This window comes from Cololabis saira, chromosome 8, assembly GCF_033807715.1.
Source record: "Cololabis saira isolate AMF1-May2022 chromosome 8, fColSai1.1, whole genome shotgun sequence".
In the NCBI taxonomy this organism is placed as follows: domain Eukaryota; kingdom Metazoa; phylum Chordata; class Actinopteri; order Beloniformes; family Belonidae; genus Cololabis; species Cololabis saira.
In genome coordinates this window covers 17776185-17797618 of record NC_084594.1, presented here as the reverse complement: position 1 = coordinate 17797618, position 21434 = coordinate 17776185, and the positions used below count along the sequence as shown (strand labels likewise).

At 41.1% G+C, this 21434-nt stretch overlaps 1 protein-coding gene across 1 annotated transcript in view; it reads left to right on the top strand.

The window, feature by feature from the left end:
* chd5 (chromodomain helicase DNA binding protein 5) overlaps positions 1–21434 on the top strand; it is a 64414-nt gene that overhangs the window by 19152 nt on the left and 23828 nt on the right. Inside the window, exons 4-23 of the mRNA XM_061726968.1 lie at positions 6087–6205; positions 6755–6996; positions 7092–7204; positions 7375–7501; positions 7813–7979; positions 10668–10886; positions 11263–11469; positions 12867–13078; positions 13249–13380; positions 13505–13613; positions 14489–14680; positions 15171–15371; positions 16310–16447; positions 16583–16704; positions 17400–17573; positions 17710–17851; positions 18039–18170; positions 18285–18402; positions 18519–18643; positions 18749–18995. Of these exons, the coding sequence (XP_061582952.1) occupies positions 6087–6205; positions 6755–6996; positions 7092–7204; positions 7375–7501; positions 7813–7979; positions 10668–10886; positions 11263–11469; positions 12867–13078; positions 13249–13380; positions 13505–13613; positions 14489–14680; positions 15171–15371; positions 16310–16447; positions 16583–16704; positions 17400–17573; positions 17710–17851; positions 18039–18170; positions 18285–18402; positions 18519–18643; positions 18749–18995 (3238 nt within the window). The remainder of the gene's footprint in view (positions 1–6086; positions 6206–6754; positions 6997–7091; positions 7205–7374; positions 7502–7812; positions 7980–10667; positions 10887–11262; positions 11470–12866; positions 13079–13248; positions 13381–13504; positions 13614–14488; positions 14681–15170; positions 15372–16309; positions 16448–16582; positions 16705–17399; positions 17574–17709; positions 17852–18038; positions 18171–18284; positions 18403–18518; positions 18644–18748; positions 18996–21434) is intronic.

Genomic DNA, 21434 nt, shown 5'->3' with positions numbered 1-21434 from the left:
CAGGATTCAAGCCTGAGGACAAATGGTGCATTTGTTGAGGGAGGACATAAGCATGTGCCTGTGCTGGGAGACGGGAGACATACTGACACTGAGACGGTCTGATTCTTCTTTCCATTTTCCAAAGTGGAAAATAGCTTGCCTGAGAAATGGTTTCTGGGAAGGAACAATTGGTCATCAATAACGGGATGCATATTTCCTCCAACCTATGTTGGAGGGATAACTGAAGAAGTGGTTTTTATGTTGATATTAGGCTGGAAGGACTGACTGGCTCGGATGACCCATAGATCAGTTACCGTTCGGACATTAATGTACATTACATATACATTCAAATGTGACCTAAGAAATCTGATCACAAGTAACAACGCTAAGTCTGAACATATTCCAAGACCGATTCAATCAATCAAGATGCATTTGAAGGCGGTTTGGGATACTTATATTTACAGAAATGTTGTAGTCTGAACACAAAAGCATCCTGGGACAGATTCAGGGACCTTCTAATATACGAAAATTGGGCAATGACTCATTTGATTTTTATGCATAAATCAGTGTGATACAGCTATTTTTAATTTAGTTTCTTCTCTGTTTGTGTGTTTGATCATATTGTATTTACCCTGATTTGTACCGTACATAATTATTGTTGAATAAAGTTCGGGAAAAATAAAAAAATAAAATGAATAACATCATAAGTATTTATGCAAATTGACATGCATGTTTACTTGCAAATATAGCAGTAAGGTTGGATCCAATCAAGATTTTAAAGGCAGTGGTGACCACATGGGCACAGTGCTGGCAAGTTGTGATTAGGTTTCTAAAGATGCCTGCTAGGGCTGTTCGATTAATCGATTTTAAATCGTAATCGCGATTATGTAATTAGAACGATGTTAAAACGTGAAACTCGTAAAATCGATTTTTCACTTTTTTTTTTTTTATTTTTATTTTTTTTTAACCTTGTCTGCACACATATTAATGATTGTTACCATATTAATGATTGATGGAAATACCTCTCAATACCTGCGACAAGTGCCCCATCGGAGAGGCTCTTTAGTGTAGGAGGGGGCGTTGTAACATGCCACCGGGCATCCCTCAAGCCAGATGCGGTAGACCGGCTCGTGTTCCTTGCAAAAAACTTGCAAATGTGAATAGCAAATGTAATGACTGACATTACACACCTCTACCTCCTTCATGGGTTGCATTATTATTTAGCATGCAAAGACCCAGTTTAGTTTAATTAGAAAATGTCTTGTTTTATTTAATTGGAAATATAACTTACTGTATGTTTGCAAGTGCTGATTTGCTGATTTTTTTTTTCAGAGATAAAACATTATATTTTATTAAATTTTTAAAACTTTTTTTCAACTTATTTTACAGAGTTTTGCACTTTATTCATTCATTTTAACTAACCCTAACCCTGGTTTAATAAGAGAAAAGTTTGCACTTAAAGCCCAATGGGGCAAATGTTCAATAAAAAAACTGCATATTTGAAATAATTTCTTTGCCTTTTGTCAATTCACAAAATAATCGTAATCGAAAATCGGATTTTGAGAGAAAAAAATCGAGATTTTATTTTTGGGCAAAATTGAACAGCCCTAATGTCTGCTAATGCAAGGTCTGAATGAGGCCTTAGAAAATGTTTGGTTTACGGTGGTATTCTATCATTCGTCTGGATATGTCAGAGAGTTGAGATGAATACTAGACTGTGGGGTCATAAAGGCACAGTATGGCTTTTCATATAATTCCTATGCAATTTCTCTGCATAGAAATTATATGAAAAGCCATACAAGCAAATGACCTGGCCAGGGGATGTGGTGTATATTGCAACTAGGTGGCAAACTATTTTTAAGAGGTGCTGGAATGTGGAGTTTTCTTTTCGGAAAGCCATGAACACCCAGTGACGTACAGACCATGAGTGTCATACCTGGTATGTCCATGTCAGGGGGTACAGATGGTCAGTTGCCACCGTTTACTTTGTTAAAATCTCCCAACAGATCTTGAAAATGAGATCTGAGGACTGTGAGGCAGCTCTATTTTTCTTTGGCACCTCTATCGCAGTTAGAAGAGCCATCTCATTGGATTAAGCATTTTTCAAAGAAGTCTGATTTTCATCAAGGAGGTTTTTCTGGAAAGCTCAGACCTCTTTGAAAGCCGCCCATCCTGTTATCTCAGATAGGAACAGAAGAAGTGAAATTGATCAATAGTTTAAACTTGACCAGGGTTCAGAGTATGCTTTTTAATCATGGATGGTTCCTGAGCCCAGTCAGAAATGTGCCTGCAGCAAGTAATGTGTTATATGTCTTATGGGAATCCTAGTACAATGGTAGGAGAACTGCCCTAAAGGAGGTTGGTGGGCAATGAGCCCACTGGAAGTGTAGTTGGACTAATGCACGTCTGAAGTTTTGATGCGCCGCTTTCAGTCAGTAGAGTTGATTTAACATTGACCACTGACTAGGGGGAAGATAAGTGGCACTGCTGCCCCTCATAAAGGGATTCGGTTTAACAGCGTGTCATAGCAATGGTGTTGTTTTTTTTTCTTTCTTTTTTTTTTACCCCCTACGTCCTGCTACAATGATTATAAAGGAACAACTCAGACTGGATAGTGTGACAGAATGAGCCTAAATGTTTTATTTACAATCAAATTTAATCCAAATCTTCGTCAATGCTAGTTAAATGTTTTTTGTCTTTCCATTAGATATACAATAGGTGCTATGCACAGATTTTAAAATATTTCACTACTATGAAAAGTTAACTATATCACACCTAGACCTAAGAACTACGTGGTTTTAAAAAAGGCACAGTGACTTACCTCTTAAATATACTTTATATCAATCTTCTGTCGCTCCCATTTTACATTTAAAAAAATCTGATGCACTGACGAAAGCTGTAGACTCTTACAAACGGTAATCAGTCAAAATGTCCTTTCACCCTTACCAAATATAAGATATGCTTTCAAATAGCACAGAATTACGGTCATCACCACCGCCCAGAAGATCATGGGCTGCCTTCTCTCCACACTGGAACACCTCCACCACTCCCGTTGCCAGAAAAAAGCCCAAAATATAATAAAAGACACTTCACACCCTGGACACTCACTGTTTGAACTGCTGCCATCTGGGAAACGATACAGACTCATGAAAACAAGGACAAACAGACTCAAACACAGCTTTTATCCAACAGCAATAACCACTCTTAACAAAAACAGGTGCTAATGTGCAATAAAAAACAATTATTGTATGTTGATGAAAGTTCTTGTAATGTCCATATGTTGATGTATGTGTGGAGGGGTGAATGTGTCTAGATATATATATTTATTTTATTGTTTTTATTTAATTTTATTGATTTATATTTCAGTTATTTTATTTTTATGTAACGCGCTGACTGGCGAGCACTTTTAATTTCGTTGTACTTGGTGATAATGACAATAAAGATCTATCTATCTATCTATCTATCTATCTATCTATCTATCTATCTATCTATCTATCTATCTATCTATCTATCTATCTATCTATCTATCTATCTATCTATCTATCTATCTATCTATCTATCTATCTATCTATCTATCTATCTATCTATCTATCTATCTATCTATCTATCTATCTATCTATCTATCTATCTATCTATCTGCTGTGTAACCTTACAGTTGTTTGGAAATTCATTTGTATGGATTTTTTTTCTTTTATGTGTGCATATATAAACATAATATAAAATTACATAAGAAAAATAAATACACAAAAAAAGATATATGAAAAAAATCATCTTGGCAATAAGTTAAGAATATTCACTTTAAAAGCACATCCTTAAATTGCATTTTTGGTTCTATTCAAGCCCCCCTAAGCAGTGACACATAACATGTGTGGAGAGGTGAGAGAGGAAACCGCCAGCCCTGCGGTTCCAGACCCAAGTCCCCACCCACTAAGCCACAGCCGTCCCTAATACTAAGTACCCCCGTGAGTGATAGGATTTGTAAACTGCGATCACTTGAAGCATTTGTGTTCTCTATGACTTTACAAGTCTGTCAAATAGTTTTTTGGCCCAAATTGTCTTTATCAAGTTTTTTGAGGATTCTGTCATGCACAGCTCTCTTAAAGTCCTGCCACAGCCTTTGCATTGAGTTGAGATGTGGACTTTGAGTATCAAAAACCTTCGTTCTGTTATTTTTGATGTGTTGATTCTGATGGAGATTTGCTGGTGTGCTTGAAGTCCATGTCCTATTGCGTGACCCAATTTTAACTATGCTTCAGTTGTCCCATAAATAGCCTCACATCTGTCTCCAGAACACTGATGCACAGAGGAGTTGATGCTCCATTCTGTGACTGTAAGACACCCAGGTCCTGTGGCTGCGATACTAACCCCAGATTAAAACCCCTCCATCACTGCGCTCAGCAGTGGCCATGAGATGTTTCTGCTAAACTGCTGTCTGGTTTTCACCAGAGATGATGGTGGGCATTAAGGCCAAACAACTACACTTGAAGGAACATTGGCATTACACTGACCATCAGCACTGGCCTCCAGAAAACTGGCAACTCTCTTCAATGCTTTTTCGCTGTACAACACTGAACTCCACTTTGTTTGGAAATGGTTTTACAATCTTTAAAATCCAAGATTAATGTGCAGTAGCAGTAGGAATGGGCGATATTTTACCGTTCACGATAAACCGTCAAATAAATTCCCCACGGTAAGAATTTTTCATCTCGTGGTAAAAAAGATAAATTCCCGTTGATGACGTTTTTGTGTAAAGCTGATTTATGGTTCTGCGTTAAATCCACGCACAATGTACGGGAAGGAAGGAAGGAAGGAAGGAAGGAAGGAAGGAAGGAAGGAAGGAAGGAAGGAAGGAAGGAAGGAAGGAAGGAAGGAAGGAAGGAAGAAAGGAAGGAAGAAAGGAAGAAAGGAAGAAAGGAAGAAAGGAAGAAAGAAAGAAAGAAAGAAAGAAAGAAAGAACAAAAAACAGTGTTTTGGGGGCTCCAAAGACTGAATATGGTGATAGATTTATAGTTACAAAGGTGGAGTTGAATTGGTATTTTTTCTATCGTCATTTTTATCGTTATCGGGATAAATGCCAGAAATTATCGTGATACATTTTTTAGTCCATATCGCCCAGCCCTAAGTAGCAGTTGCTCCTCTTAGAGCACTGATTATGTCTGTACCTCTTGGACAGACTACTGAATGCTCCAGATCAGCAAACTACCGAAATGTTCACCTTCATGGAGATCTGCACACCTGCTGATTTTATTTTTCTTTTTAGCTTCATTTTGGTCAAATAAAGGATGTCACTGTTGGAATTATTGTAAATAAGTAGTAAGTTATCATGCTCGCTATTAACAGAACGTATGATAATTTGCTTACGCCTGTTAAGCAAATACTGATAAAACAATGCTGTGTTAAGTGATTAAAAAGTGCTGCACAAGAAGTTTCCTGATTATCAGCATAAAGCAGAAGTCTGCAGAGAAGAGGAAACTTCTTGTTACTAACGAACAAGAACAAAAACAATATATACCTGTCCACTGACGGCGACCACTCCCCTTCCCCTCCCTTTAGGGGTCAAAAAGTCAAAAAGATACTTAACTGTGTCCGTGTCTCTTTTGTCTCCAGAAAGTCTGATGTTACAAATGTTAAGTGTTTAAACCTAACAGTCACATAAAAAAATACTGGTGTTTTTTTTTTCTTTTTGTAAACATAAATAATAATAAAAACGGGTGAATAACTTTTCCAGGACTTTAAACAGATGCTGATCAGGTTTTGTGATTACCTCTGCTGCCAACTTAAAGGCGCAACAACTTTGCACCTTTGTTCTGCAAAAGATACTCCATTTGCACTATTACTAAGGTAGAGTATCCCGTTCAATGGTGGGATTATTAATAAAAGGCTAAAATGCATTAAGGTTGATCATTTGTTTGATCACAAACTAATACATGCCCTGCACTGGACTGGCCACCTCTCCAGGGTGTACTCCTGCCTTTCAGCTGAAGAGATCTGCGATAGGTTTCAGCCGACCCCGGCGACTTAGGGTATAAAGAAACCTGTGTAGATTATGTATAGATTGATGGAGCCTAATATGTGTCTGTTAATCTCTATTGTCTGTTCTCCCACAGGAACCCAAATCCTCCAGTCAGCTGATGCACGAGTGGGGCCTTGAGGATGTTCAGTACGGTTTCACAGAAGATGACTACAAAACTATCACCAACTACAAGGCTTTCAGTCAGTTTCTCCGGCAAGTGTCTCATTTTGTCTGTATTATCTTCCCGTGGATTGTCAGCATTCCCAGCTGAGAGTCTTTCGGTAAGACGCTGCAGTCGGAGTAGAGTGCAGTGTGACAAGCAAACAGTACGCTTTTTTTTTTTTGTTTGAGCTAGAAAGAGTGGCTATTGGTATAAAGCGTCTGTCTCACCTGGGGCTGTCTGGCTCGGCTAAGCCTCAGCTCTGACAAAGTGGAGCATGAGCTCCTGCAGTGTCCCCTGTGTGTAGTCAGCTGCTCGCTGGATGCCTGTGACAGCCAGGGGGCTTTGAGACTCAGTGCTCTGACCCACTATCTCGCACAGGCCAGCGTGCCAAACCTCGAGTTATTGCCCGACAAATCACTAACATGACATACACACAGCAAAGCGTGGAGTACAAAACGTAAGGGGCAGCCGAGTGCCAGCAAATCAAGGACCAGTTCCCTTTCGGTCCTGAGGGGAAGGAAAAATTACACCAACAGGAATGAAGTGTGACATAATAAAGCTGCTATTGTTGTCTCGTCTCCCCCCCCGGTTCTACGCAGGCCTCTCATTGCCAAGAAGAACCCGAAGATTCCCATGTCAAAGATGATGACGGTGTTAGGGGCCAAGTGGCGAGAGTTCAGCGCCAACAACCCGTTCAAAGGCGCATCTGCCACTGCTGTGGCTGCTGCTGTTGCTGCCGCCGTGGAAACGGTTACCGTGGCGCAGCCAACATCTTTCAGCAGCAGCCAGCTGAGCGCGCCGCTAGGACCAATCAAAAAAGCCAAAACCAAAGAAGGAAAGGGTAAGGCCTGCTGAACTGTAACAATAAATAGAGAAATAAATACATTTGTAAAAGAATACCGCATGGTTATCTCGATCTGGATCTGTGTTTCTCAGGGCCAGGAGTAAGAAAGAAAAGCAAGACTGTGAAGGAGGTGAAGAAGAAACCCAAGCCGAAGAAGACCAAATCAAAGTCAGGCCAGAGTGGGAAGAAGAAGAAAGCATCCTCGGTATGTTTTGTTGCTCTGTAAGAAAGGTTTGCCTTCAACTCACTAATCTTTTCCATTTCTGAGCTCTAACTTTTCATTTAAGTGTTTACTGTATGTATAAGCTAGTTTATTCTCCCTTTTTTTTTGTGCAGCCTTGAGATTTTTGTTCGTATTTGTGTTTGCATTCCCAGAGCGAGGAAGACTTCCTGGAGGAGTCAGACTTCGATGACATCAGCATCCACAGTGCCTCTGTGCTTTCTGATACCTCAGGGGCCGCCACAAAGAAGAAGGCCCGACGTGGGCGGAAAAAAAGAAAAAGTATGTTCACAGTCTACTCCCGACATGTTTTGCAGCATTTTTTTCCCTCTTTCATAATCCAGTTGAAATCTCTCAGAACCAGATGGTTTGATTAACATTGAAATGGTTTTTTTCGTGCATTATTTACTTTGGAAAAGCTCACTGAGGACATCAGATGTTGCCTTCATATTAATCAAGTCTCCGTCCGAGTTAAAGGCTGTTCTAATCTGGTCCTAAATGCTCTAAAATACAGTATACTGCACATTTAAACTGTTGGTACCTGAGCAGAGCGCCGCTGGGACGTGTTTAAGTGTTTCCTTGGCCTTCTGCAGAGGAGGACGGCGATGGCTACGAGACAGACCACCAGGACTACTGCGAGGTTTGCCAGCAGGGTGGAGAAATCATCCTGTGCGACACTTGTCCAAGAGCTTACCACCTGGTCTGCCTGGATCCCGAGCTGGAGAAGGCCCCCGAGGGGAAATGGAGCTGTCCGCATTGTGTAAGTAGATTCATGAAACCAGGATGACATGTTTTGCTGCTTACGTGGCCATTTAAGGGAAACTTTTTGGAGACGTTATCAGGTGTCATGACACGTGATGATGCAGCATTGACATTAAGTGTGCACTTCATGCATGAGTTAGACAGCAGAACGATGTTTGCATCCTTTGAAATTATACAGAAAAGCTGGATGCTGCTTATAAATTTCGCTGCTCCCGTTGGAAGAAAAGTTCCTGTGCCACTAAGAAATCATCCACATACAGTATTGCAATAGATGTAAAACAACAGAAAGTATGAATGACTTCTACAACATGCAGAGGCATATGCAAATACTGTGCTAACAGGCCTATAAAGTGGAAATATTGTTATTGATCCTGCAGTGTTGGTACAGCCTTCATGAAATCAATTGTTTTGCATTCAAAATTGATTTCACATCCACCCAAAAATAATAGTTATTCACTGTAATGAATGGAGAATATCTATTGAATCTTGTCATCATTAAACTGTTTGGAAGGGAGCTGAACCTGATGGATTCATCTCAACCATAATCAAACACTTGTGGCTTGTGCTCGAGTCACGATTATTGTCATGCAGCATTATTAGCGTAGGTCATTGTGTGCGTGTGAGTTTGTGTGTGTGTTTGTGTGTATTGGTCGGGCTGGGAGCGTTGAGTTTCTGTTTTATAAAAAAATCAGCTAATTTTGAATCTACTCAAAATAAACTTCTAGTGGAACATCTTTGAGCTAATCAGGTGAGCTGGCAGCAGGTCAGGACATGATTGTGCATAAGAGGTGCACCTAAAGCTGGGCATACACTGTGCGATATTTTAAATCGTTTGAGACTGCCCCATCTCACACTGCACGACTAGATCGCTGAGTTCAAAAGTTCACAGCCCACGATTTATGGTCTCTGTGGCAGGTTGGAGAGGTGGATGGGACACGCACCTGTGTCCCATCCGCCTGAGTGGCTGGTTCTCTCCACCTGCCTGCCTTATAAGGCGGAGCCGGACAGCAGCGAGGGTTCGGAGGAGCTGCTGTCAGGCTGTGATGCTTGTGCACATGTGGGTGTTGTGATACAATAAACGGTTCTGCACGCAACTGTGTCTCTCCGTCCTTCGGTCGGGCCCCCGTGGCACGCACCCTGCCACAGTCTCACACTGTACGACCCGGTGCTCGGATGCGACCCGTCTGCTCACACTATATGATCATAATCCTCACGTTGGACCTCTGTGTACTGGAACTCGAGGCCGGTTTTGGGGCAGGGGTGGGCTGTTCCCACCCAAACGTGCGTCCTGCCCACCCAATCAAAGGTTATGGGGATCCTTAATTTTTTTATATATATAAAAAAAAATCACAAAATATCTGTACCATTTCTGATTGGGTGGGTTTTTAGACACAACAATGAACGCATACCGCAAAAGTTGTGTCTCGGCGGAGGGACGACTATGGAAAGTCGGAAAATCGGCACAAAATGAGCCGATCATCGCACAGTGTATGCCTGGCTTTAGAGAGGCTGAATCTTAGAAATTAGGATGGGCGGGGCTTCTGCAATTTGCAAAAATGTGCACGTACAAATTGTACCGTAATTTCAGAGTAATATTTTTGCACTGTTTTTTTTTTTTGTACTGCACTATTTTATTCCACTGTATATACTGTTTATTTTGTAATTATATATTTTTTACTTTTTTTATCTTTTTTTCGCTGCATGTGTGTGTAAAATTGGAATATTCAAGATTCTTTATTGTCATTGTTCATATTTCATAACAATGAAATTACAGGTGCTTCATCGCAGGTGGTGGTCCTTATATAAAGTGCAAGATAAGTTAAAAAATCAGCAGCACATCTGTCCATAACTACCTACTAGTACTTGATGTTTTCAGAAGTTTTAGAGAATCTGGAAAAATCTCCGATGAGCAGGGGATCAGGCTGAAAATCATTTCAGAGGCCTGTGCAGAACTACGTAAAAAACTTCCAATGGAAGTTGCTGCCTAAAAAGACAAATGCAGGTTGATGCTCTTGTCTTGTGTGGACGTGATGTAGAAATGCCGCAGTCTTCTCTGGTTTAAATGGACTGAGGCAAAGTGGAAAACTGTCCTGTGGTCAGATGAATCAAAATTGGACATTTCTTTTAGAAACCATGGTTGCCCCGTCCTTTGGACTAAGGAGGGTTGTTGTCAGAGCTCAGTCCTGTAGACCGCATCCTCTGACAGTATTGTGTGTCTATGGAAGCGGCAACTTGGAAATCTGGAACTGGGATGTCAGTGCTGAAAGGTTATAAAGCAACTTAAACTCCCATTCAGACAATTTCTTTTCTGGGAAAGCATTGCATCTTTCAGCAAGACAAACCATATAATAGATCAACGGCAGAATTAGTCCAGGTGACGATCTGGGGGGCCTGCGGTCCAAACCTTTCACCGTTTGGAAATATTTATCACATCATAAAACAAAGAATGCAATGAAGATCCAGCAGCGGAAATCTTACGTCAGACATGAATGAGACAACGTTCCCTTCCCAGAACTCCAGAAAGCGTTGTCCATGTTTTCTACTTAGTTGATGCCGAACAAATTTGGATGAATATGCTTGTCGATCTTTAAAGAAATGACATACATAATAAGGCTAAATGACAGAATGACAGAAATAGGCTGGCCAGCCCGACTCCCCAACATAGACATGCCCTCTGTGCCCCCAGGAGAAGGAGGGAATCCAGTGGGAGGCCAAAGATGAGGAGGAGGAGGAGGAGGAGCCTGCAGGTGAGGAGGAGGACGACCACATGGAGTTCTGCAGAGTGTGTAAAGACGGTGGCGAGCTTCTGTGTTGCGACACCTGCCCGTCGTCCTACCACATCCACTGCCTCAACCCGCCTCTTCCGGAGATCCCCAACGGGGAGTGGCTGTGTCCTCGCTGCATGGTAAACCCACCTGAGCTGCAGTCCTGCCGCATATTCTTCATTAGTATGCACTACAACCGTGCAAACACTTTACTGACAATCTGAAAGTACTTGAAAGTCTATAAAGTTTAGCCAAATCATCATCACATTTTGCCAAGAATGCATTCAGTTCCAGCTTTATCTATTACTGTTGGTTTAAAGAAACACCGAACCTCCAAGATCAACTTGTACTTGTAATGGTACTTTAAAAAGTTTCCTATTTTCTTATTTAATCAATACTTCATGACATTACTTGAAGATTAAAGCACTTGTTTTTGCCAAAAGTGTAACATTTGGTTTTGAAACGTGGATGAACGTGATGGTAAACGGCATGTACGATACCTCTGGTCTCTCTCAGTGCCCTCCTCTCAAGGGTAAAGTGCAAAGGATCCTACACTGGACTTGGGGCGAGCCCCCGCTGCCAGCAGAGCTGCCTCCGGGCCCCGACGGCCGGCCGGCCGACCCCCTGAGCAAGCCCCCGCTCAAGGGCCGTCCGGAGAGGGAGTTCTTCGTGAAGTGGGCCGGCCTTTCGTACTGGCACTGCTCCTGGGTCAGCGAGCTGCAGGTGAGGCCCCCGAGTTCCAGCCAACTTTGAACTGTTCTCAGTTAGTACTAGTACTACTTCTACTACTACTGTCATTTAGCAGACACTTTTATCCAAAGCGACTTACATGTGAGACACACACACCATGGAGCAATTAGGGTTAAGGGCCTTGCTCAGGGGCCCAAGGTGGTTCATCTTGGTTGCCATTCTGCAGCTCCCCCCAGATCACTTAAACCAGGGGTGTCAAACTCATTTTGCTTGGCGGGCCGAATTTGACCAATTTTTTTCTTGCGGGCCGCACGCTCAAAATAACAAAAACGGTGCAAATTTTTTTTTTCTAATTCTTTTTTTTTTTACTATTGTTATCTAATCCAATATCAGTTTAGTTAATTTTAAAGGAAATATGCACTTTGTTTACACTCTAATTATGTAAAATATATTTCTTCAGGATCTTTTCTTGAAATTTCTCGTTTTTTTTTCAAATTATGTAAGATACTTTTAATATCATTTTACAAAGATAAACAGAAACAGAATTTTTTTTTTTATATTTCGCCTTTTTATAGGAAATTTAATTAAAAGCTAAATCTTTCTTATTACAAGAGTGTTTCTTTGTGATTTAGAGATTTTTCCAGTACAATTAAGTGAATTTATTTTTAAAAATTGGCGCGGATATTTACGCCAGTGTGCCGAAAAAGTCAGCACTTCTTTTTTAACTGTTTTACTTTGTCACTATCCTCGTATTCAAAACTGAAATTCTCCGAATAAATATCTTCTATCATCTTTTTTAGCAGGGATATTTTTCCTGCAAAAATATATAATAGTAGTCAGTTAATAAAAATAAACGACCGTCTACAAAGAAATAAAATGGGCAAATGCATTCTAGAAAACTAAAAAAAATTCGAAAACTGCTCTCTTTGTGGAATAACGATGGATTTGTAGAAGAAATATATTATCGGATATGCTGCGATTCATGGCAATTATTTATGCCTTCCTTTTTAGTAAATTAACATTTAATTTTTTTGCGTTGGAAACTTCTCGCGGGCCACATGAAAATCTCTCTCGGGCCGCATGCGGCCGGCGGGCCGCACATTTGACACCCCTGACTTAAACCAAACAAACTCGACTTTTATGCTGAAAGAACTTCTCAATTTTCAATTCAATTCAATTCAATTTTATTTATATTGTGTCTATTACAACAGAAGTTGTCTCTAGGTGCTTTCCAGAGACCCAGAACATGACTGTTTTCAAGTTTGGTTATGAACTGTCACTTCTTGATGTTTCTACATGCACTTTACCTTCATTTAATGTTTGCTGAAATCTGAGAGAGTTAATTTTACCGTCTCAGTAGCATCACTTGATGTGTTGTCATTTGGTAAGAACAGAAGTAACCTGCCTCTTGTTTGGCTCTGCTGGTGCAGTTGGAGCTTTACCACACGGTCATGTACCGGAACTACCAGCGTAAGAATGACATGGACGAGCCGCCGCCGTACGACTACGGCTCTGGTGAGGAAGAGCTCGCCAACGAGAAGAGGAAGAGCAAAGATCCCCAGTACGCCGTGATGGAGGAACGCTTCTATCGCTACGGCATCAAACCGGAGTGGATGGTCATCCATCGGATTGTAAACCACAGGTGACTGCTCCTGTACTCACACCCTCACATGGCTGAAAAATATTCCACTGACATTAAAACTTCCCATTTATACCTGAGTTTCAATCGGTTTTTGGCTGCTGTCAAATTTCTCCCAACAGCATTTGAAAAAACATTGCTCTCTCTTTTTGCCTGCATATCTGTTCCGCTAGTTTTGATAAAGATGGGGATGTGCACTACCTGATCAAGTGGAGAGACCTCCCCTACGACCAGTGCACCTGGGAAGTGGATGATTTTGACGTCCCAGAGTACGACACTTATAAAGCTTTGTACTGGGACCACAGGTCAGTTTGTTGGAAGAAACGAAACGCCAAAGTCGTTCTGTTTCCCTTCCGCCCGTCACAACTGCCAAGCCCGCGTTTGAGTCATTTGTTATCATGACAAATTGTTGCTGCAACTGTTTTTCAGAGAGCAGATTTTAGGGGAGGATCAACGCCCCCTTGTGGTGAGGAAAGGAATAAAACTAAAAGAGGACCATCCTAAGAGGGAGATCCCTCCTGATGCCCCCATCATAGATGTGAGTGGTGTCAAGTACATCCCTCTGGTGTGAAAGTACACAAACCCACCCTTCGCCGTGGCTTGTTTCTGTAGCAAATATCTCTAAACTGATACTTTGGCTTTAATCTTGTCCACACTGCTGAGAGATAAAATTCCTGCAAATGCTCTTAGTGGCAAGTAAAAAAGCAATTACCAGGAGATGGTTAACTCCGACCCCCCCTACTGTAGATGACTGGATTGGTATTACCTTAGAGATTTTTAGGATGGAAAAGCTGACCTTCCAACTAAAAACACAACGGGACACATTTTACACAATTTTGAATAACTGGATCGTATTTATCACCCCCATGAGAGCAGATTTTATTTGATTTTACTGGTACTACTATGTTGTAACTCGTTGATTTGACCTTTGACTGGGTTTTATGATTAATTCCAGGTGACCCCCTGATTTCTGTTCATAGTTCATGTAAACAGTTAAACTCAGTTGTATCGTATCAGAGTCCTATCCAAGTGAATGTGGGAGCCCTAGCCGGCTCTGCTTATTCAAGACGTCTTTGTGATGTGGACCTAAGGAGGAGGATTCACCTCCCATTGTTATTTTCCCTCTACAAGTGCTGTGAAACTTTAGTTGTCTGTGAAACTGGGCTCTATAAAGCTCAAAGGAGGTCAAACCCGCGAACTATGATTCTTGGACCAGTATACCTTGATGTCTAGTAATGTACATTACTAAACTGGAAGGACATTCATTTTCATTTACTTGAATATTGCTGTACCGTTTTATCTACTTGTCCTTTCCAAATAAAGAAACAATTATATTTAAAAAAAACTTGTCCACACTGTTGAGTCCCACATGTGTAATTGCAACAATTCACCACTTTGTTTTAACACTTCCAGCCGACCATCAAGTTTGAACACCAGCCGTGGTACATCAATGCCACCGGAGGAACGCTGCACCCGTACCAGCTGGAGGGTTTGAACTGGCTGAGATTTTCCTGGGCTCAGGGGACGGACACCATCCTGGCTGACGAGATGGGACTGGGGAAGACCGTGCAGACAATCGTGTTTCTCTACTCACTGTACAAAGAGGTGAGGCTTGAAGAGTTTCCTAACTTACGGTAGTATTAGGTTATTAGAGCCATGCAGGTGAAAAAATATTTGAGAGGGAAAGATTTTTTTTATTGTGCACTTTGAGAAAAAATTTGAAATGTCAAGAAAAAAGTTGAAATGTCGAGATTAATGTTGAAATACAATTTTGAGAAAAAAGTCAAAATGTCGAGAATAATGTTGAAATATAATTTTGAGAAAAAAGTTGAAATTTGACCTTTTTTCTCAGCATTTCAACTTTATTCATGAAATTTTGACTTTTTTCTCGACATTTCGACTTTTTTCTTGAAATTGTACTTTTTTCTTGAAGGGCATAATGAAAAAAAAAACCTCCTCCTCTAAAATATTATTTTAATTTTTCTCCTGCCTGGCCCTAATACTCTTCCGTACTAACTGCACTGTAGGTTGTGTGTTTGTTTTTCTCTGCTTTGCACAACAAACGTGTCGTAAACATCTCCCCTCCCTCCGCCAGGGCCATTCCAAGGGGCCGTTCTTAGTGAGCGCGCCTCTGTCCACCATCATCAACTGGGAGAGGGAATTCGAGATGTGGGCTCCGGATTTCTACGTGCTCACGTACACCGGAGACAAAGACAGCAGGGCCATTATCAGGGAAAACGAGTTCACGTTCGAAGACAGCGCCGTAAAATCTGGACGCAAGGTGTTCCGCATGAAGGTACTGAAGCCGCTCTCACACTTTCACCCGAGTCTCACGTTGTCCAGGCCGCTTGGCCTCAGGGGCGTCAATTCAGTATGGCAAGGTATGGCAGCCGCCACACCTTGGCTTCAAGGAAAAATGTAAATGTTTGTTTTTTAAATACATTTATGGAATTAGTCTGTGTCTATTTGTATTGATTATTCTATTATTTAATACATATAGAATAACTACAAATGCAAATCAGAACAACATGATCGATTTCACTAGTTATGCAAAAACTGCAAAAACTCAAAATCTTAACAAGAATATTTGTCTTATTTCTAGTTAAAATGTCTAATTTTTAGTCAAAAAAAATCTCATTGCATTTAAGACAAGACTCAAAAACAACCATTTTCACCTGTTTCAAGTAGATTTTCACTTAAAATAAGTGGAAAAATCTGCCAGTGGAACAAGACTTTTTTGCTTGTAATGAGAAGATAAATCTTGTCCCACTGGCAGATTTTTCTACTTATTTCAAGTGAAAATTTACTTGAAACAGGTGAAAATGGTCAAATAACAAGTTATTTTTATGGTGATGACTCTTGTTTTAAGTGTAATGAGATTTTTTGACTAAAAATTAGACATTTTAACTAGAAATAAGACAAATATTCCTGGTAAGATTTTGAGTTTTTGCAGTGTGAGCGAGACTGCATTTGAAAAAGTTCCAATTTTCTTAACCACACAGATAAGCTACTATACATAGCAGACTTCTGTGATGAGTATTTGCTGGACGTGTTGATTGATACTCTAGTTAAGTTCTGTGAATCGTAACCTTGCCATACCTTAGCTTTGACTGAATTGACGCCACTGGTTTGGCTTGAACTTGTAGTTATTGGAACAGTTAGCTTTCACCTTAATCCTTCATTATTTAGACTGCGGTTTTAAACAGTTTGGTGACCTTTTTCCCCCGTGTGCAGAAAGACACTCCTATAAAGTTCCACGTTCTGCTGACGTCTTACGAGCTGATCACTATAGATCAAGCCATTCTGGGCTCCATCACCTGGGCCTGTCTGGTCGTAGATGAGGCTCACAGACTGAAGAACAATCAATCAAAGGTAAAACAACATGTTTGGCCCCGTTTTAATGGCAGAAACTGCATGATGCTGTCTCGATAGGAAGACTGGAGTGTGGCAGGGTTTTTGTGCCTTGTCCGTCCTTCCAATATTTTGCACATCTCGTGTCCCGCTCAGTTTTTTAGAATTCTCAACGGCTATAAGATCTACTACAAGCTGCTCCTCACAGGAACTCCACTTCAGAACAACTTGGAGGAACTTTTCCATCTTCTTAACTTCCTCACCCCTGAGCGCTTCAAGTAAGTCCCACCTCTTTTTCGCCATTCCCACTCCATCTTCCCAGTAATTCTTAGCTTGAACATCATGCAAGAGTGTCCTCAGAAAGAAAGAGAAACAGATCGTTACGTTATTTGATTGTTTAGTTGAAATTAAATACCGTATTTTCTGGACTATAAGCCGCACCCGCATACAAGCCGCATCCGCTCTATTTAAAAAAAAAAGATATGCAAGCCACAGATATTTATGTTGTTAGATTAGATATTTACTACATGTACAGAAGGATTTTGAACTGTAAATGATGTACATGTACTGTATGTACCTAAATAGATTTTTTCCTAACAGTGTCTTTTAACACGGCAGCAACTTTGCTGATTAAAACGGGACAGAACCAAGAGAAAATAACCTATATTTATTTATCAATTTATCTGTTTGAAATCTGCTTCTACCTACTTCTATCTGCTAAAGAATAAGTAGCGTATTCTTCTTTTAGTTTTGATTCTAATTCCGGTTAGAGCGCCCCGAGCGGTGGAAGAAAAATCCACAGAATAGCCGCACCTTTGTACAAGCTGCATGGTTCAAAACCTATGAAAAAAGTAGCGGCTTATAGTCCAGAAAATACGGTATATGTTCTAACAAGAAAATTCATTGTCTATGAGGTAGCTTAGTAAATTAGTTTTGGTGTGTAATTTCTTTATGTAATCTGTAATCTTTGCAGTAATCTGGACGGCTTCTTGGAGGAGTTTGCGGATATCTCCAAGGAAGACCAGATCAAGAAGCTCCATGACCTGCTAGGACCTCACATGCTTCGGAGACTGAAAGCTGACGTCTTCAAGAACATGCCTGCAAAGACAGAGCTCATTGTCAGGGTGGAGCTCAGCCCCATGCAAAAGTAAGAGTGTGCAGGATTAAAAAAAAAAGTATTTAGAATAAGAATTTCACTTAACTTGTCTCTGATGTTGGAGTAAAAGCATAATTATTTGACAAAAGTAACAGAAATTTTGTTTTTTTTCCTCCCAAATCTGCAGGAAATATTACAAATTCATCTTGACACGGAACTTTGAGGCTCTGAACTCCAAAGGTGGCGGGAACCAAGTTTCCCTACTCAACATTATGATGGACCTGAAGAAGTGCTGCAACCACCCCTACCTGTTCCCCGTGGCTGCTGTGGTGAGCCAAACATCCACTTTTGTAGTTTTAATAGCAAGTAGAAAGACATCTACAGGAGTGAAACCCTGCAATCATTGTGGAAGTGTTTCTGAATGATTTTCAATTGACCAGCACCTTGAAAAGGGCTCAAAATTACTGCTGACGGTACTTCTGCGCGTGATTCCCAGACCTGATTTTTGTCTTGAAGGAAGCTCCGGTTCTACCCAACGGCTCTTATGACGGCAGCTCGCTGGTGAAGTCCTCAGGAAAACTGACATTACTTCAGAAAATGTTGAAGAAGCTCAAAGATGAAGGACACAGAGTCCTCATTTTTTCTCAGGTGACAGTCAAACGAATATCTTGAGTCTTAGCTTTTTATTTACTTGTAAGGTTTCAAACCAGATCAATATTTAGTTTCAATACTTCCAAGCTGGTAATACCATGTTGTTCACAGATGACGAAGATGCTGGATCTACTTGAGGATTTCCTGGAGTTTGAGGGTTATAAGTATGAGCGTATTGATGGGGGGATTACCGGAGGCCTGAGGCAGGAGGCCATTGACCGCTTCAATGGTGGGTTTTTCTCCCAATCGATTAGCCTGAGCTTATGTGGTTGCGTGTTTTCCTTTGCGGCCCTTTTCACATTCCCTACACACAAAGCAGTCGAGTGCTTTTGCTTTGTGTCCCAGCTCCCGGCGCACAGCAGTTCTGTTTCCTGCTGTCAACCCGAGCTGGAGGTCTGGGCATCAACCTGGCCAGTGCAGACACCGTCATCATCTACGACTCCGACTGGAATCCACACAACGACATCCAAGTACGGAGTTCAATAGGTTCTTGCATGCGTTTGCTGCAGTATACGTTTGTTTTAAGAGCTGTTCATTACCTTCTGTCCCCTCTGTTCGTGTCTTCGTCCTCGCAGGCTTTCAGCAGAGCCCACCGCATAGGCCAAAACAGGAAGGTGATGATCTATCGTTTTGTGACTCGGGGCTCGGTGGAGGAGAGAATCACTCAGGTGGCCAAGAGGAAAATGATGCTGACTCACCTGGTGGTTCGGCCCGGTCTGGGCTCCAAGACCGGATCCATGTCCAAACAAGAGCTGGATGACATCCTCAAGTTTGGGACTGAAGAGCTTTTCAAAGATGAAATGGAAGCAGCACGAGCTATGGGTACGTCCAGAGGTGGACATAGTACTCGACCCCAATACTTGAGTAAGAGTACAAATACTACTGGTCAAAATTTACTCCATTACAAGTAAAAGTAGCTCAGTCAAAATATTACTCGAGTAAGAGTAGAAAAGTACTTGCTTTTAAAGGTACTTAAGTATCCAAAAGTAAATGCTTTTAAATTTACTTTAAGTAGAAGTAAGAGTAAGAGTAAATTTCAAAGCAGAGAGATAGTTCTGCGTCGGCGGACACGATAAACATTTGAAAATAAATGTCTGTGGTTTTTCTGTGCCCTCGTTTTTTACTCGGTCGAACTCAAACATTGAGTTAAGATACGGCCAAGGATTTTGTGAAAGTCCCTGCTCCGAGTCCGGCTCATTATCAGACTCAGACGACTCGGCGGATTGTCTTTCTTCTCCTGACGCAGGCGTAGCCGTTGTTGCGGCTATGTCTTCACTAGTTGCGGCTCTGTCTTGACAAACGCAGGCTACTTTGGCGGTATTGTTTTGAGGAGGCTTGACGTATTTCCGCTTTACGTACATCCCAGTGGAGAGCGTGCACTGTGATAGCTCTCCTCCTTTGACAAAAACAGCTTGTGTCCAATAGGATTTTAGGGAAGAAGAAAAAAGAGCAGACCTGAAAGTAACGAGTACTTTTCAGCCTTCCTAGAAATTTACTCGAGTAAAAGTAAAAATATTTGTCTTGGAAATGTATTCAAGTAAGAGTAATAAGTACCAAAGAAGTAAAGTACAAATCCTCTGGATATGTACTTAAGTACAGTACTCAAGTAAATTTACTCCGTTACTGTCCACCACTGGGTACGTCTTTATGAATAAAGAAGGAAGAAGGAAAAGGGTTTCCTTCATGCATTGTGAGGATCTTCATCGTCTTGGCATCAGTTACTTCAATCTCCTCTTGTGGCCAGGTTACTATACCAGCAGGGTAACCGAGCTTGGATTTGTCTTTATATTCAGCAGGCTTTTCAGGATCTGTCTTACATTTTTGTGGGTTCTTAGTTGTGGTTTCTTTGCAGCCTCTGTTTGGTTGCTGTTTTCCTTTGGAAATACTTGTAGCTGTTGTAGCCATATGATAGCTTCATCACAGAATATCATCTTTTACACTTCATGCCCACTAGAGGGCTGATGGTGCTTGTTTTATAGCTGAGGAACTTGGGTTTTTGCAGTTATTGAGTCATCTAAACTCATCTGCATACAAAAATATCCTGAAAGAGAAACGTGTTAAAGCAGCACTATGTAACTTTTCCACCTTAATATAATATTTCCAGAGTCATTGTGATGGTACATCAACTTACAACATGTTTAATGACACCTCTATCATGGTCTGAGGGGTCTGTATCGCCTTCACTGGCACTATGTAACTTTGAGGAGCATGGTAGGAACCCTGCCACACTAAAAAACTACACATTTTTACGGCTTTGACTGCTTTACGGCATACGTCACTTCCCCCTCCTTCCTGATTCGTAGTCGAGACGAAAGCTGGGCGGGGCTTGGAGCGCAGAGCTCAGCAGAAGCTGGTATCATGGCCGAAGCAGCGAAAAAACCGAAGAAAATAAAAGTTTTATCGGAAGAGGCAAAAAAAGAAAGCGGGAGAGTAACAAGCTAAATGCCCGGACACAAAAAAAAAAAAAAAAAAAATGCCCGGACAAGAATAAACATTGGCCGTTTACTCGCTGGCGTGAGACGAAAGACGAGGAGGGATGTCCGACAAGAGAGACAGAATTGTTATGATACAAATGTAAATGTAGAGTTCTATGTTCAATAAGAATGAAAATTAGAATGTTTTCACTTACAGGGGATTCGTCTTGGGTTCTAGTATTTTTCCTGAGAACTGTAAAATTGTGCAGGGCTGATCTGCAAAATATAAGGAATGGGCATTCAGTTATTCACAGGTTATAAAGTATTTTTTTATTTTGTCAGTAAGTATGTTGGACTACTAATTTATGATTTATATTTAAGTCCCTCTAAAAAACGTGACAGGAAAAAGGTGCAGAGCGTATGAGTTTGTAGGGCGCATTATCTCGCTGAAACAGGACAGGGGGCGGGGGTGACTTCACTAATAAAACCAAGTTGAACTTACCGGTAGTGATTTTCAACATCGTCATATTATATTGTTTCGCCAAAAATAGATACATTACCTCTTCGCTATCCATCCTGCAAACGACCGCTGAAAACAGAAAAGTAGTTTTGAAAGGGGACAGGAGTTTTTTTCGTGACATCACGACAGGAGCAGAGGTTTGGCCTCCGATGCGTGAAACCACGCCCACAACTATAAAACCGTGTAACTGCATTCGAGCGTCCGTCTATCGCATCGCACTGCGTGACATCGGACGCTCTCTGTCTATCTCCCTCCACCCAGCTGCCACTTTATTGAGGTTTTTGTAGTGAAATGAGGAGGAATCATAGAGATAACTTCTCATTTCAA